Here is a 15,750-nt window from a genome sequence, read left to right on the forward strand (position 1 = left end):
CATTCCGCCTCCTCGTCTTCCTCCTCCTTTGCGGAATCTTCCGAAGAGGCTCTATGCTCTTCATCTTCATCCTCCTGCAGGTGCAAACCTCACTGCTGGGCAATGTTGTGCAGAGCGTAGCACACTACGGCCATTCTGGAGACCCTGGCTGGTGCGTACTGAAGGGTGCATCCAGATCCGTCCAGGCACCTGAAGCGCATCCAGATCTGTCCAGGCACCTGAAGCGCATCTTCAGCATGCCAATGGCTGGTTCGATGACACATCTGGTCGTCATATGGCATTCCTGGGCCTCATTCCTCGGGTTTCTGAGAGGTGTCATCAGCCATGTTTAAGTGGTCATCCCTCATCTCCAAGCAGCCAGCTGCTAACTCTGCTTCCAGGTGCGAAGATGTCTGGGAGGGGGGACTGCTGCAGGACGAAAGCTTCATGGCAGTTGCCTGGGAATCTTGTGCACACCTGCATAAGATCTTTTTGTGGTTGCACACCAGCTACACATTAATGAAGTGGAAGCCCTTGCGGTTGACAAACACTCCTGGGTGATCTATGGGTGCCTTAATTGCCACATGTGTGCCGATGACACCCTGCACCTGTGGAAAACCAGCCAGAGCTGCAAACCCAAGCTCCCTCTAATTCTGACTGGTGTCATCGCAGGCAAAGTTGACATAATTGGTGGCCATGGCAAACAAGCCATCAGTCACCTGTCTTATGTATGTGTGCTGCTGCTGACTGCAAGATCCTACAAATGTCTCCGGCAGAGCCCTGGAAGGATCCAGAGGCAAAGAAATTGAGGGAGGTGGTGATTTTGACAGCGACTGGCCACTAGGTCCAGCTGGCAGCAAGTCTTGTTCCAGTAGGCTGGAAATGTCTACCACCACCTCACGTGAAACCCTGAGCCTCCTGTTACACTGGTGTTCAGACATGTTGAAGTAGCTTATTCTCTGCCTGTAGACCCTGTGAGCCGGGTATGGCCTCCTGTGAGCTGCAGGTCTCTGCTGCTCCTCTCTCTCCTGTGGAGCTACAGGTCTGTGAGCAGTAGGCTGTTGCTGGTCACCTTGGTCCTCATCTGAGGCCCAATCTAAGGCAGCATAAGTGGCACCCATGCTGATCTGATACATCAGAGCTCCAAAATGCCTAAATATTACATTTCAGTTCAGTATAATCTTTCTATTTATCCACAGAAGTCTACCAAGGAGCTGGCACAGGCATGATAGGCTAAATAGCCTCCTTCTGTGCTGTATCATACTATGATATTCTTCGATCCACCTTTTTTGCACTCTATCTAAATTTTGAAGATTTTCCATTGCTGATCTGCCAACCTATTTGCTAAATTTCCTGTCAGTTATTTTGGACCAGATCCCTTCTCATCTCTCTGAACTTTGCCTTCTTCCAGTCCAGCATCCTTATCTTTGACTGTTAATTATCTTTTTATATGCCTATATGTTGAACTTAACTGTGTAGTAGCTGCCCTTTCCCAATAGATACTCTCACACCAGTCCCAAATAGTTTTATCTCTACTACCCTGCCAGGTAGATTGTTTCAAACATTTGTTGAATGAAGTTCCTCCTGACACTGAGCTGTTTTAAATTTACTTTCCACTAATTCAAATTTAGGTTTGTTTCTTCCAGTGCTAACTCTTACACAAAGCATTTTCCTTTACTTTTGAGGAGAGGCTGAACTGAGCTATGAAATTATCCTCTGCTATTGCCCAACATTTCTCCAGAATCACTCAACATGAGCTGTGCTTTTGTGAGGTTGGACTGATCTTGATAGCTTTTCCTCCTCTTGGAGAAGGAGACATGGAGCATTGCACTGCCCTACATTGCTCCCTCTAATGGTTATGAACAGATGCACAGAAGTATTTATTCTAGTAAACATGTTAAATATTATTGTGTTCGTATAAACTCTGCATTTGATTATTTTCCAATGACATAAGTCTTGTAATACCAGGTCAATGGAATTATTCTTTTTTTTCCTGAAAGAACCATATAAAGTACTTTAATGAAAAAAAAAAGATTGTGCAGCCAGGATCAAATAACTGGTGCTCTTCATTTCTGGCATGCAGCTCCTTTAATTATATTCAAATTAATTTATTTAGTGAACTTCAATATATAGCAGTGATCATCTTACTTTTGTGCAGTTTCATGATGGTATACGCCATAGCAGCCAGGACTCTTTCCCCCTCCAGAATGTAGATATCCCATAAGCGCAGCGTGAGTGTAAATGGTGTCTGTTTAACAATGAAAAAAAATCATGTCAACATTTCAAAGAATATAACTGTCCTTTTTAAAAAAAAATACTGCAATTTGGTTGTGATACAGAATTACTCAGCCAAAAGCCTCTGGTATGCTATTATCCAGTTGAACACCGCCATTATAATGACCAGGGAGAGAGAGAATAATATCACTATTTATAAAACAGGTATGCATCTGTAAGAAGACATTCAGAGCAGCGTGTATTTTGTGTAGTTTGATACATTGTCACATCTTTTTTTTAAATCTAAACTTAAAACTCAATCCTAAAACTTGAATTGGTTTATTGTGCTCTTTCATGACCAACTTGAAGTCCGATTCAAATACAGTTTAGCAAGTCTACAAAATTAGCTTCTCCAAAATTTTCCATTTGTTGAATTTTGCCACTGTTTACAAAGAGTGATTTATGGAAATTATACCTTGCTATGCATGTTTTAATAAGAAATAATCTGAGTATATGACAGTATATAAAGCTCTGCAAATCTGGAAGTCAATAAATTGTACTAACTGAAACTACGGTATGCATGAACCCCTATTAATTATCCATAAGCAATGTAGATAATACACAGCATCAACAGTAAGTAGATTTCTAACAACATGACCTTAACATACAAGGTCTTAGCTACCAATAACATTTCCTGTCATCCCCAAGAGGGGTGGTTTCATTTATAGATTTCTTCCTAGATTGGATAGAAAGGACGTTAAGTGACTTGGAAATAGTGGCTCAAAAAATTTCACTCTGCTGTTTGCGATTGAGGACCACAAGGGAGAGCCCATCTTCAGCTGTGCAATAAATCATCCTCTGGCAGCTCATATAAAAGGTCTTAGCAACAGTGACTTTGGGGGTAAAATTCACCTTCAGCAGGGGCGCAAAATGAGCGGTAGTGGATCAGCTGTCTGTTATACACCCTGCCTGATTTTCCTTTCCATTGAAGTCAATAGTAAGGAAGATTGGGTGGGGTGCATAATTAGTTGCCAATCCACTACTGCTCATATTGCGCCCCTGCCTATGTCGCATTCTACTCCCTTTCTGTCTCTGGTTCATTTCAACGTAACATATTGAGCATTAGTCATTCATCTATCCATGTCATATAGCACATCTCTTGGGGCTATCAGGGGAACAGCCCAGCAACAGCAATTCACCTACTGCTGCTGTTCTCTTGCTGATAGTGAAGCAGCAACAGCAGACCAAATGCAAGTCCAACCAAAGAATGCAGAGGGCTGAAAAAGTGACATTTTTTCCAGGTCTCCAAGTGCTCCTCTTAACCAAATGTTAAGTGTGCAAGAGCGGACCTGTGGAAAAACAACATCCATTTTTTCCTCTCCTCCAGCCTGGTCTCTACTTGATCACTATCATGCATAAGAACATAAGAAATAGGAGCAGGAGTAGGCCAATCGGCCCCTCGAGCCTGCTCCACCATTCAATAAGATCATGGCTGATCTGATCCTAACCTCAAATCTTCTATCATTCTCCATCCCACCCGAACCCATGTGATCTCCCGGGAGAGGCGAAAAACCAGGTAAAAAACCCAATGGCCAATTTGGGAGAAAAAATCTGGGAAATTCCTCTCCGACCCATCTAGGCGATCGAAACTCATCCAGGAGACCACGCTGTCCCTATATTTTCTACAGTACTTACCTTCTGTAAAGGCGATCTCCACCCCAGCCAGGAACAGGAGTAAAACCATCTCCTGAAATCTAACACAGAATTAGAACACAAGAAGTAGGAGCAGAACCAGACTACACGGCCCCTGGGCCCGCTCCACTACCCACAGGGCCATGACCATTCCGAACCTAGACTCATGTCCAATTTCCTGCCCGCTCCCCGTAACACTTAATTCCCTTGACTTCTAGGAAACTATCTATTTCTGTTTTAAATTTATTTAATGATGTAGCTTCCACAGCTTTCTGGGGCAGCAAATTCCACAAACCTACCACCCTCTGAGTGAAGAAGTTTCTCCTCATCTCAGTTTTGAAAGAGCAGCCCCTTATTTTAAGATTATGCCCCCTAGTTCTAGTTTCACCCATCATTGGGAACATCCTCACCGCATCCACCCGATCAAGCCCCTTCACAATCTTATATGTTTCAATAAGATCGCCTCTCATTCTTCTGAACTCCAATGAGTAGAGTCCCAATCTACTCAACCTCTCCTCATATGACCACCCCCTCATCCCCGGGATTAACCGAGTGAACCTTCTTTGTACTGACTCGAGAGCAAGTATGTCTTTTCTTAAGTATGGACACCAAAACTGTATGCAGTATTCCAGGTGCGGTCTCACCAATACCTTGTATAACTGCAGCAATACCTCCCTGTTTTTATATTCTATCCCCCTAGCAATAAAAGCCAACATTCCATTGGCCTTCTTGATCACTTGCTGCACCTGCATACTAACTTTTTGAGTTTCGTGCACCAGGACCCCCAGATCCCTTTGTACTACAGTACTTTCCAGTTTCTTGCCATTAAGATAATAACTTGCTCTATGATTTTTCCTGCCAAAGTGCATAACCTCACACTTTCCAGTATTGTATTCCATCTGCCAAATCTCTGCCCACTTACTTAGCCTGTCTATGTCCCCTTGCAGGTTTTTTATGTCCTCCTCACTCACTACTTTCCCTCCCATCTTTGTATCATCTGCAAACTTTGATATGTTACACTCGGTCCCCTCCTCCAAATCGTTAATATAGATTGTAAAGAGTTGGGGACCCAGCACTGACCCCTGCAGAACACCACTAGTTACTGATTGCCAGTCTGAGAATGAACCATTTATCCCAACTCTCTGCTTTCTGTTAGAGAGCCAATCCTCCACCCACGCCAGAATATTACCCCCAATCCCGTGATTTTTTATCTTGAGCAATAATCTTTTGTGTGGCACCTTGTCAAATGCCTTTTGGAAGTCTAAATACACTACGTCCACTGGTTCTCCTTTATCCACCCTGTATGTCACTTCCTCAATGAACTCAAGCAAATTTGTCAAACATGACTTCCCCTTCATGAAACCATGCTGAGTTTGTCCTATTAAATTATGTTTATCCAAATGTCCCGTTACTGTCTCCTTAATAATGGACTCTAACATTTTACCAACCACAGATGTTAGGCTAACAGGTCTATAGTTTCCAGCCTTCTGCCTACTGCCCTTTTTAAATAAGAGTGTTACATTAGCAGTTTTCCAATCTGCCGGGACCTTTGCTGAGTCCAGGGAGTTTTGGAAAATTATTACCAATGCATCCACAATCCCTACCGCCACTTCCCTCAAGACCCTAGGATGTAAGCCATCAGGTCCAGGGGATTTATCCGGCTTGAGTCCTATTATTTTTCCAAGTACCACTTCCTTAGTGATTTTAATCGTATTTAGCTCCTCTCCCCCTAGAGCCCCCTATTTGTCCAGTGTTGGGATATTCTTAGTGTCCTCTACCGTAAAGACTGATACAAAATATTTGTTCAGCATTTTTGCCATCTCCATGTTTCCCACCATTAATTTCCCGGTCTCATCCTCTAAGGGACCAACATTTACTTTAGCCACCCTTTTTCTTTTTATATAACTATAGAAACTTTTGCTATCTGTTTTTATATTTTTTGCTAATTTACTTTCATAATCTATCTTCCCTTTCTTAATCAATCTTTTTGTTATTTTTTGCTGTCTTTTAAAGACTTCCCAATCTTCTATCCTCCCACTAGATTTGGCTACCTTATATGCCCTTGTTTTTAGTCAGATACTATCCTTAATTACTTTACTTAGCCATGGATGGCTATCTTTTCTTTTGCACCCTTTTTTCCTCAGTGGAATATATTTTTTTTGGAAGTTGTAAAATAACTCCTTAAATGTACACCACTGATCATGTACCGTCTTACCCTTTAATCTATTTTCCCAGTCCACTCTACTCAATTCCGCTCTCATACCTTCATAGTCTCCTTTATTCAAGCTCAGCACGCTTGTTTGAGATCCAACCTTCTCACCCTCTACTTGAATATGGAATTCAACCATGTTATGGTCACTCATTCCAAGGGGATCCTTTACTAGGACATTTTTAATTAATCCTGTCTCATTACACAGGACCAAATCTAAGGTTGCTTGCCCCCTGGTCGGTTCAGTTACATACTGCTCAAGAAACCCATCCCTAATACACTCAATGAACTCATCCTCAAGACTGCTCTGCCCAATTTGATTTGTCCAGTTAATATGATAGTTAAAATCCCCCATAATTATAGCTGTTCCCTTATTACAAGCCTCAACTATTTCCTGATTAATACTCCGTCCAACAGAGTTGCAACTGTTCAGAGGCCTATAGATTACGCCCACTAGTGCTTTTTTACCCCTTATTATTCCTTATCTCCACCCAAACTGTTTCACTACCCTGCTCCTTTGGCCCAATATCATTTCTCTGTATTATAGTGATTCCTTCCTTTATTAACATAGCCACCCCACCTCCCCTCCTGCCTGTCCTTCCTGATTGTTAAATAACCTGGTATGTTTAATTCCCAGTCATGGTCACCCTGCAGCCATGTTTCTGTAATGGCCACAAGATCATACCCATATGTAGTTATTTGTGCCGTTAACTCATTCATTTTGTTACGAATGCTACGTGCATTCAGATATAGAACTTTCAAATATGTTTTGTGACACTAAGTTCCTGTTTTTTCCCCTTTTACTACTTTACCTTTTACTCCATACCTTCTGTCCCTTCCTGACATGTTCTGTTTTTTAATTTCCTCACTGCTACCTTCTCCGTTGTCATTTCTGTTATTTGCTCTCTAGAAACCTCCCCCCCACTAATTAGTTTAAAGCCTTCTCTACAGCCCTAGTTATATGATTTGCCAGGACTCTAGTCCCAGCACTGGCCAAGTGGAGTCCGTCCCAACGGAACAGCTCCCTCCTGTCCCAGTACTGGTGCCAGTGTCCCAAGAAGCAAAACCCATTTCTCCCACACCAGTCTTTGAGCCACGCATTTAACTCTTTAATTTTATTTATCCTAGCCAAATTTGCTCATGGCTCAGGTAAGAGAGATTATTACCCTTGAGGTTCTGTTTTTTAATTTGACCCCTAGCTGCTCATACTCCTTTAACAGAACCTTCTTCCTTGTCCTATCTACGTCGTTTGTACCAGCATGACTTTGATTAGGAACTAAGCAGAGTGTGGCATATCAAATATGCAACCTGCTGCTCTGTGGTACCAGGCATTGGTGCTCCAACACATAGTGGCACTGTGCTGTCCCTTGATTAAAAAGTTATTGGTTTGAATCAGTTGCTTATGTTTTGCACTAATATGGTCAGATCGCCCTTACAGAATAGTGCAGGAGCAACTCTTTAAAAGGATAATAATCTTGAAAGACCATCAGTTCACATTTATATTTTTAACAGTAATAGTCAAAATATGCACACCAGAAGAGTCATAGTAATGTAATATAGCAGTAACATGGTAATGTTTAAGGGCAGGAGAAAACCATTGGATCATCTAGCCTACATTTCCAAACCACCCATCAAGCATCCTATTATGTTGCCAGAATCAATAGCTCTGAATCCTATTTATTAGAAGCCAGTCATCCAGTCCTTTTTAAAAACCTGTCATGGTTTTCTGTTCTACAATTTTAGCACCCTCTTACGAAAAAAATGTTGCTTAAAATTCGAATTTTCTTTTCACGGCCTTAACATTAAACTGCCTCCCCCTACTCCTTGAATCCAGTGTCTGACAGAAGAACTTTTCTGGATCTAATTTCTCCATACCCATAAAAATGTTAAAGACCTCTATCAAGTATCCTTTCTTTCTCCGGTCCTCAAGAGAATAAAATATTAAGGTATCCAATCTTTTCTCAACCCTTTGAATTCAGGAACCAGCTTTGTACCCTCCTCTGAATTTCGGCTGATGATTTTACAGCCATTCTGTATACAGAGAGCACAGCTGCAACTTCAATCTCATGTCATTTAACTTAGACGCCGTAACATCCTAACATTTTATTTGCTTTCTTGGCCACCTCTGTATACTGACCATTTTAACAACCTATCAAAACCCCTAGGTCTCATTCTTGGTCTGTTACCTCAAGAATTGTTACTATTTAATATGTATTTCACATCCTCAAACCTTTTACCTAAACTAACGACATTACATTTACCTGTGTTAAACTCCATCTGCCACCTGTCTGCCCATTGACTTAACCGGTCCAATTCCCTTTTGATTATCACATATTGGTCAGCATAATTGGCTGTAGCACTCAATTCAGTGCAATCAGCAAACTTAGAAATCTTTAGCAATATTCCATTCTCCAACTTATAAACACTGTCAAACTCAACCACAAATCAATTTCTACTCTGTTTCCACTCCGCGTACCACCACACTTTGTGGTCTACCTTCTAGCCACACATCAATCCACCTTGCTACTTTGCCATCTATCCCATAAGCATGCACTTGGTAATTATATGGGACAGTCTCAAATGCTTTTCTGAAATCAATGTAAATATTTTTTATTACTTTACCCTATCCAACAGATCTGTAACCTCCTCAACTAATCCACAGGTATGGTAGCATAATGGTTATGTTACTGGACTAGTAACCCAGAGGCCTGGACTAATAATCCGGAGACATGAGTTCAAATTTAAATTCAGTTAATTAAATAAATCTGGAATAAAAAGCTAGTATTAGCAATGGTGACCCATGAAACTATCAGATTGTTGTAAAAGTTCATTTGGTTCACTGATGTCCTTCAGGGAAAGAAATGTGCCGTCCTTACCTGGTCTGGCCTATATGTGACATCAGACCCACAGTAATGTGGTTGACTCTTAACTGCCCTCTAAAATGGCCTAGCAAGCCACTCTGTTGTATCAAACCACTATGAAAAACTACAATAAGAATAAAACTGGGCGGATCACCCGGCATCGACCTAGGCACCAGACACAACAAAGGCACACCCACCCCAGTCAACTCTGCAAAGTCCTCCTCACTAACATCTGGGCACTTGTGCCAAAATTGGAAGAGCTGTCCCACAGACTAGTCAAGCAACAGCCAACATAGTCATACTCATAGAATCATACCTTCCAGCCAACGTCCCAGACTCCTCCATCACCATCCCTGGGTATGTCCTGTCCCACCTGCAGGACAGACCCACCAGAGGAGGTGGCACAGTGGCATACAGTCAGGAGTCCTCAACATTAACTCAGGACCCCACAAAGTCTCATGCCATCAGGTCAAACATGGACAAGGAAACTTCCTGCTGATTACCACCTACTGCCCTCCCTCAGCTGATGAATCAGTACTGCTCTGTGTTGAACACCACTTGGAAGATGCACGGAGGGTAGCAAGCACACAGAATGTACTCTGGGTGGGGGACATCAATGTCCATCACAAGACTGGCTCGGTAGCACCACTACTGACCGAGCTGGCCGAGTTCTGAAGGACATAGCTGCCAAACTGGGCCTGTGGCAGGTGGTGAGAGAACCAACGCGAGGAAAAAACCTATTTGACCTCGTCCTCACTAATCTACCTGTCACAGATGCATCTGTCCATGACAGTATTGGTAGGAGTGACCACCGCAGTCCTTGTGGAGACAAAATCCCATCTTCAAATGGAGGACACCTTCCATCATGTGTGGTATAGATTCAGAACAGATCTAGCAGCTCAAAACTGGGCATTCTTGAAGCGCTGTGAGCCATCAGCAGCAACAGAATTGTATTCCACCACAATCTGTAACCTCATGGCCTGGCATATCCCTCACTCTACCATTACCATCAAGCTAAGGGACCAACCCTGGTTTAATGAGGTGTGTAGAAGAGCATGCCAGGAGCAGCACCAGGCATACCTAAAAATGAGGTGCCAACCTGGTGAAGCTACAACACAGGACTACATACATGCTAAACAGTGGAAGCAGCATGCTATAGACAGGGCTACGTGATCCCACAACCAATGGATCAGATCAAAGCTCTGCAGTCCTGCCAAATCCAGTCATAAATGGTGGTGGATCATTAAACAACTAACGGGAGGAGGAGGCTCCATGAACATCCCCATCCTCAATGTTGGCGGAGCCTAGCACATGAGTGCAAAAGACAAGGCTGAAGCGTTTGCAACCACCTTCAGCCAGAAGTACCGACCGAATGGATGATCCATTTCGGCCTCCTCCTGAGGTCACCTCCATCACAGAAGCCAGTCTTCAGCCAATTCGATTCACTCCACGTGACATCAAGAAACGTCTGAGCGCACTGGATAATACAAAGGCTATGGGCCCCAACAACATCCCGGCTGTAGTGCTGAAGACTTGTGCTCCAGAACTAGCCGCGCCTCTAGCCAAGCTGCTCCAGTACTGCTACAACACCGGCATCTACCCTACAAAGTCGAAAATTGCCCAGGTATGTCCTGTCCACAAAATGCAGGACAAATCCAATCTGGCCAATTACCGCCCCATCAGTCTATTCTCAATCAACAGCGAAGTAAATGAAGAGGTCATTGACAGTGCTATCAAGTGGCACTTACTCATCAATAACCTGCGCACCGATACTCAGTTTGGGTTCCACCAGGATCACTTGGCTTCAGACCTTAGCATACTGGGGAAAATGCTAGAGTCCATTATAAAAGATGTAATAGCAGAGCACTTGGAAAACAGTGACAAGATCGGACAAAGTCAACATGGATTTACAAAAGGTAAATCGTGTTTGACTAATCTACTGGAGTTTTTTGAGGATGTAACTGGTAGAATAGATAAGGGAGAACCAGTGGATGTGGTGTATTTGGACTTTCAGAAGGCTTTCGATAAGGTCCCGCATAAGAGATTAGCGTGCAAAGTTAAGGCACATGGGATTGGGGGCAAGGTACTGACTTGGATAGAGAACTGGTTGGCAGAGAGTTGGAATAAATGGGTCTTTTTCCGAGTGGCAGGCAGTGACTAGTGGGGTACTGCAGGGATCGGTGCTAGGACCCCAGCTATTCATTATATATATTAATGATCTAGACGAGGGAACTAGATGGAATATCTCCAAGTTTGCAGACGATACAAAGCTGGGTGGGCGTGTGTGCTGTGAGGAGGATGCAGAGAATCTCCAGTATGATTTGGACAGGTTGGGTGATTGGGCAGATGCATGGCAGATGCAGTATAATGTGGATAAATGCGAGGTTATCCACTTTGGTGGCAAAAACAGGAAGGCAGATTATTATCTGAACGGCAATAGATGGGGAGAAGGGGAAATGCAACGAGATCTGGGTATCCTTGTGCACCAGTTGCTGAAGGGAAGCATGCAGGTGCAGCAGGCGGTTAAGGCAGAAAATGGTATGTTGGCCTTCATAGCAAGAGGATTCGAGTACAGGAGCAAGGATGTCTTGCTGCAGTTGTACAGGGCCTTGGTGAGACCACACCTTGAGTATTGTGTGCAGTTTTGGTCGCCTTATCTGAGGAAGGATATGCCATGGAGGGAGTGCAGAGAAGATTCACCAGACTGATACCTTGGATGGCAGGAATGACGTATGATGAGAGATTGGGTCGATTGGGCTTATATTCGCTGGACTTTTGAAGAATGAGAGGGGATCTCATTGAAACTTATAAAATTCTAACAGGACTAGACAGACTAGATGCAGGAAGGATGTTCCTGATGGCGGGAGAGTCCAGAACCAGGGGTCACAGTCTAAAGATAAGGGGTAAGCCATTTAGGACAGAGATGAGGAGGAATTTCTTCACCCAGAGAGTGGTGAACCTGTGGAATTCTCTACCACAAAAGGCAGTTGAGACCAATTCAATAAATATATTCAAGAAGGAGTTAGATATATTTCTTAAGGCTAAAGGGATCAAGGGATATGGGGAGAAAGCAGGGACAGGGTACTGAATTTGGATGATCAGCCATGATCTCATTAAATGGCAGAGCAGGCTCGAGGGGCCGAATGGCCTATTCCTGCTCCTATCTTCTATGTTTCTATAGCCTTGGTCGAAACATGGACAAAAGACCTCAATTCCAGAGGTGAGGTAAGTGTGACTGTCCTTGACATCAAGGCAGCATTTGACCGAGTGTGGCATCAAGGAGCCCTCGTAAGTTGAAGTCAATGGGAATCAAGGGAAAACTCTCCACTGGCTGGAGTCATACCTAGCACAAAGGAAGACGGTTGTGGTTGTTGATGGCCAGTCATCTCAGTCCTAGGACATCGCTGCAGGAGTTCCTCAGGACAGTGTCCGAGGCCCAACCATCTGCAGCTGCTTCATCAATGACCTTCCCTCCATCATAAGGTCAGAAGTGGGATGTTCGCTGATGATTGCACAGTGTTCAGTTCCACTCGCAATTCCTCAGATAATGAAGCATTCTGTGCTCGCCTGCAGCAAAACCTGGACAACATTCAGGCTTGGGTTGATAAGTGGCAAGCAACATTCGCGCCACACAAGTGCAATGACCATCTCCAACAAGAGAGAGTCTAATCACCTCCCCCTGACATTCAACGGCATTACCATCGCTAAATCCCGCACCAACATCCTGGGGGTCACCATTAACCAGAATCTTAACTGGATCAGCCACATAAATACTGTGGCTACAAGAACAGAGCAGAGGCTGGGTATTCTGCAGCAAGTGACTTGCCTCTTGACTCCCCAAAGCCTTTCCACCATCTACAAGGCACAGGTCAGGAGTGTGATGGAATACTTTTCACTTGCCTGGATGAGTGCAGCTCCAACAACACTCAAGAAGCTCAACACCATCCAGGACAAAGCAGCCCGCTTGATTGGCACCCCATCGACCACCTTAAACATTCACTCCCTCCACCACTAGCGCACCTTGGCTGCAGTGTGTACCATCTACAAGGTGCGCTGAAGGAACTCGCCAAGACTTCTTCAACAGCACCTTCCAAACCTGCGACCGCCATCGCCTAGAAGGACAAGGGCAGCAGGCTCATGGGAACACCACCACCTGCAAGTTTCCCTTCAAGTCACACACTATCCTGACTTGGAAATATATCGTCGTTCCTACATTGTCGCTGGGTCAAAATCTTGCCGTGCAGTAATCTGCAAGGTCCCGTGCAGGGTGCTTTTATATTGGAAATATCACGCATGCGCAGAAATTTACAGAGACCGCGCATTGAAACAAACAGGCTGCGCAGAACAAAGTGCAGCTTACAGGAAACATTGCTCCCTATCTAACAGCATTGTGGAAGTACCTTCACCACACGGACTGCAGCCGTTCAAGAAGGCGGTTCACCACTACCTTCTCAAGGGCAATTAGAGATGGGCAATAAATGCTGGCTTTGCCAGCGACGCCCACATCCCATTAATGAAAAAAAAAATCCAATACATTGTTCAAACATGACCTGACTTTATGAGCCTTGCTGGATCTCCCAAATCGACCCTTGTCCTTGTAGGTGATCCCTTAGGCTTTCCCTCACCAAATTCTCAGACACTCTCCACAGTTGAGTTAAGTCTCAGAGGCCTGTAGTTTAAGGATTCATCTCTTGCTCTTGAAGGTTTCCAATTTGCTCTCTCCCTCAATTGAGGCATCCCTCCCCCTCCATAGTATCAAAGATTTACTTACTCTTTCTATGAAACACTGCAGGAACCATTTGGTGGTGTATATTCCTGTAGACATTTGCTCTTTGTCCTGTAATCACAAACGTAATTTAGAAAACTAGTAGATCCCCCATAATCACTTTCCATCACACTCCTAAGGTACGGTAGCATAGTAGTTATGTTACTGGACTAGTAATCCAGAGGTCTGGACTAATTATCCGGAGACATGAGTTCAAATCCCACCACGGCAGCTGGGGAATTTAACTTCAGTTAATTAAATAAAAATCTGCAATAAAAAGCTAGTATCAGTAATGGCGACCATGAAACTACCAGATTGTTGTAAAAACCCACCTGGTTCACTAATGTCCTTTAGGAAAGGAAATCTGCCATCCTTGCCTGTTCTGGCCTATATGTGACTCCAGACCCACAGCAATGAGGTTAACTCTTAACTGCCCTCTGAACTGGTGGCTCACCACCACATTCTGATGGGCAATAAGTGTTGGCCTTGTCAGCGATGTCCACATTGCAAAGCACAGACATTCCCTAATACTACCGACAAAAAACTTTATATTTTAGAGATAATGGGAAAACACAAATAGCATTAACATTTGAAATGGCTTTTTGTAATCTTTAAAATGAAAATGTAATTCTGGCATACTCATATACCCATAATGGTATAATGCCACCCATTGATAAATGTAGCATATGTCATAAACCACTTTAAAAAGTGCCTATCGTGAAAGGTGTTATTTCAATTATTGAACTTGATTTATCTAACTAAATACAGGAAACTTTGTGCTATCCGGCACCGACGGGACCAAGCTGTTGCCGTTCCCTCAAAACTGCTGGACACTCCAGCGCTAATGTTGAAAGATACGGAAGCTTCTGAGCTCCGTATCGGTCAACAAACCCTGTTGCTTCTAAACAGTCTAAGCGTCTCTGTAGCTTAGCAACAGCTTCAGCAGACCTTGCAGAGCTTGACTGTGGAGGAAAAAAGCAACGAGAAGAAAAAAAAACTAACGAAAACGGCTCCTGATTTTTGCCGGTGGCTCGAGCATTCCGGACAGTTAGCCTCCGGATAACACAAAGTTTCCTGTACATTATTTTTGAGCAATTTAGAATCATGTGTGATTCTTCTTGTTCAAAAAAATAAATTTTGAATTGGAATTAAGTAAGAGCTATTATACATGCATATGAAACAAATCAACTTGCAATAAGACATTAGGGGCACAGTAGATATTGGTTATGATACTCAACTAGTAACTCAGATATTGTGAGTTCAATACCACCATGGCAAACTAAGATTAAATTCAATAAAATTGGATAATTTGTGGGCAGAAAATAACCATGAAAGCTGCTGGATTGTTGTAAAAACCAAACTAGTTCACTAATATCCTTCACGGAAGGGAACCTGCCACTCCTACTTGATCTAGGCTACATGTGACTCCAGTCCCACACTATTTGGTTGACTCAAGACCCTTAGGGCTGCCTTGCCAGTGTTGCCCACATCTCAAGAACAATTTTTAAAATTGTTGATTTAACATCGAAATATCATCTATTCTTATCTGGGGGTCAAGGAGTCGCACAGCTCTTCTGATCCTATGAGACAAATATAAATGCCAGGATCTCAATGAGTTGCCAATATGTTATACCCACAGAATCAAGCCAAGTGTCTATTTTTACTCTATCCCTTCCAGCTGACCTATGGTTTCTCATATGTTATCAAGTTTCAGATTAGCAACCAAGTACTCTCATATATAAGTTTACAAACTATCCTTTACAATCTGGCACTCTACAGTATAGTGAAGTACAGTAGGAAGCCTTCTAGTTTTCTAATACTACAAATACAAAAATAATAAAATAGAAATTGCACATAAAACAGCCAATTATTATAGTCAATAGTTTTTCTTAGCTAGCCTTTTCATCTCAGGTCCATAGTAATGCCAGTTTGGAACTCAGCAAAACCAGTTTATCAGAAATAATGTATAATCTACAAAATACACTCTCCTTCAGCAAACCCAAGTCAGTCTGCCATATAATTTTCAAACT

At 43.1% G+C, this 15,750-nt stretch overlaps 1 protein-coding gene across 2 annotated transcripts in view; it reads right to left on the reverse strand.

Moving 5' to 3' along the window:
- LOC147107022 (uncharacterized) overlaps positions 1-15,750 on the reverse strand; it is a 364,818-nt gene that overhangs the window by 99,115 nt on the left and 249,953 nt on the right. For both annotated transcript variants that reach the window (XM_086007993.1, XM_086007992.1), the window contains 2 exons: positions 13,727-13,792; positions 2,128-2,227 (listed from right to left, as the gene is read on the reverse strand). In XM_086007993.1, coding sequence (XP_085864119.1) covers positions 2,128-2,227; positions 13,727-13,792 — 166 coding nt within the window. The remainder of the gene's footprint in view (positions 1-2,127; positions 2,228-13,726; positions 13,793-15,750) is intronic.

The sequence above is a fragment of the Somniosus microcephalus genome, chromosome 15 (assembly GCF_052327205.1).
Source record: "Somniosus microcephalus isolate GS21.2 chromosome 15, FLI_Smic_1.0, whole genome shotgun sequence".
Classification (NCBI taxonomy): domain Eukaryota; kingdom Metazoa; phylum Chordata; class Chondrichthyes; order Squaliformes; family Somniosidae; genus Somniosus; species Somniosus microcephalus.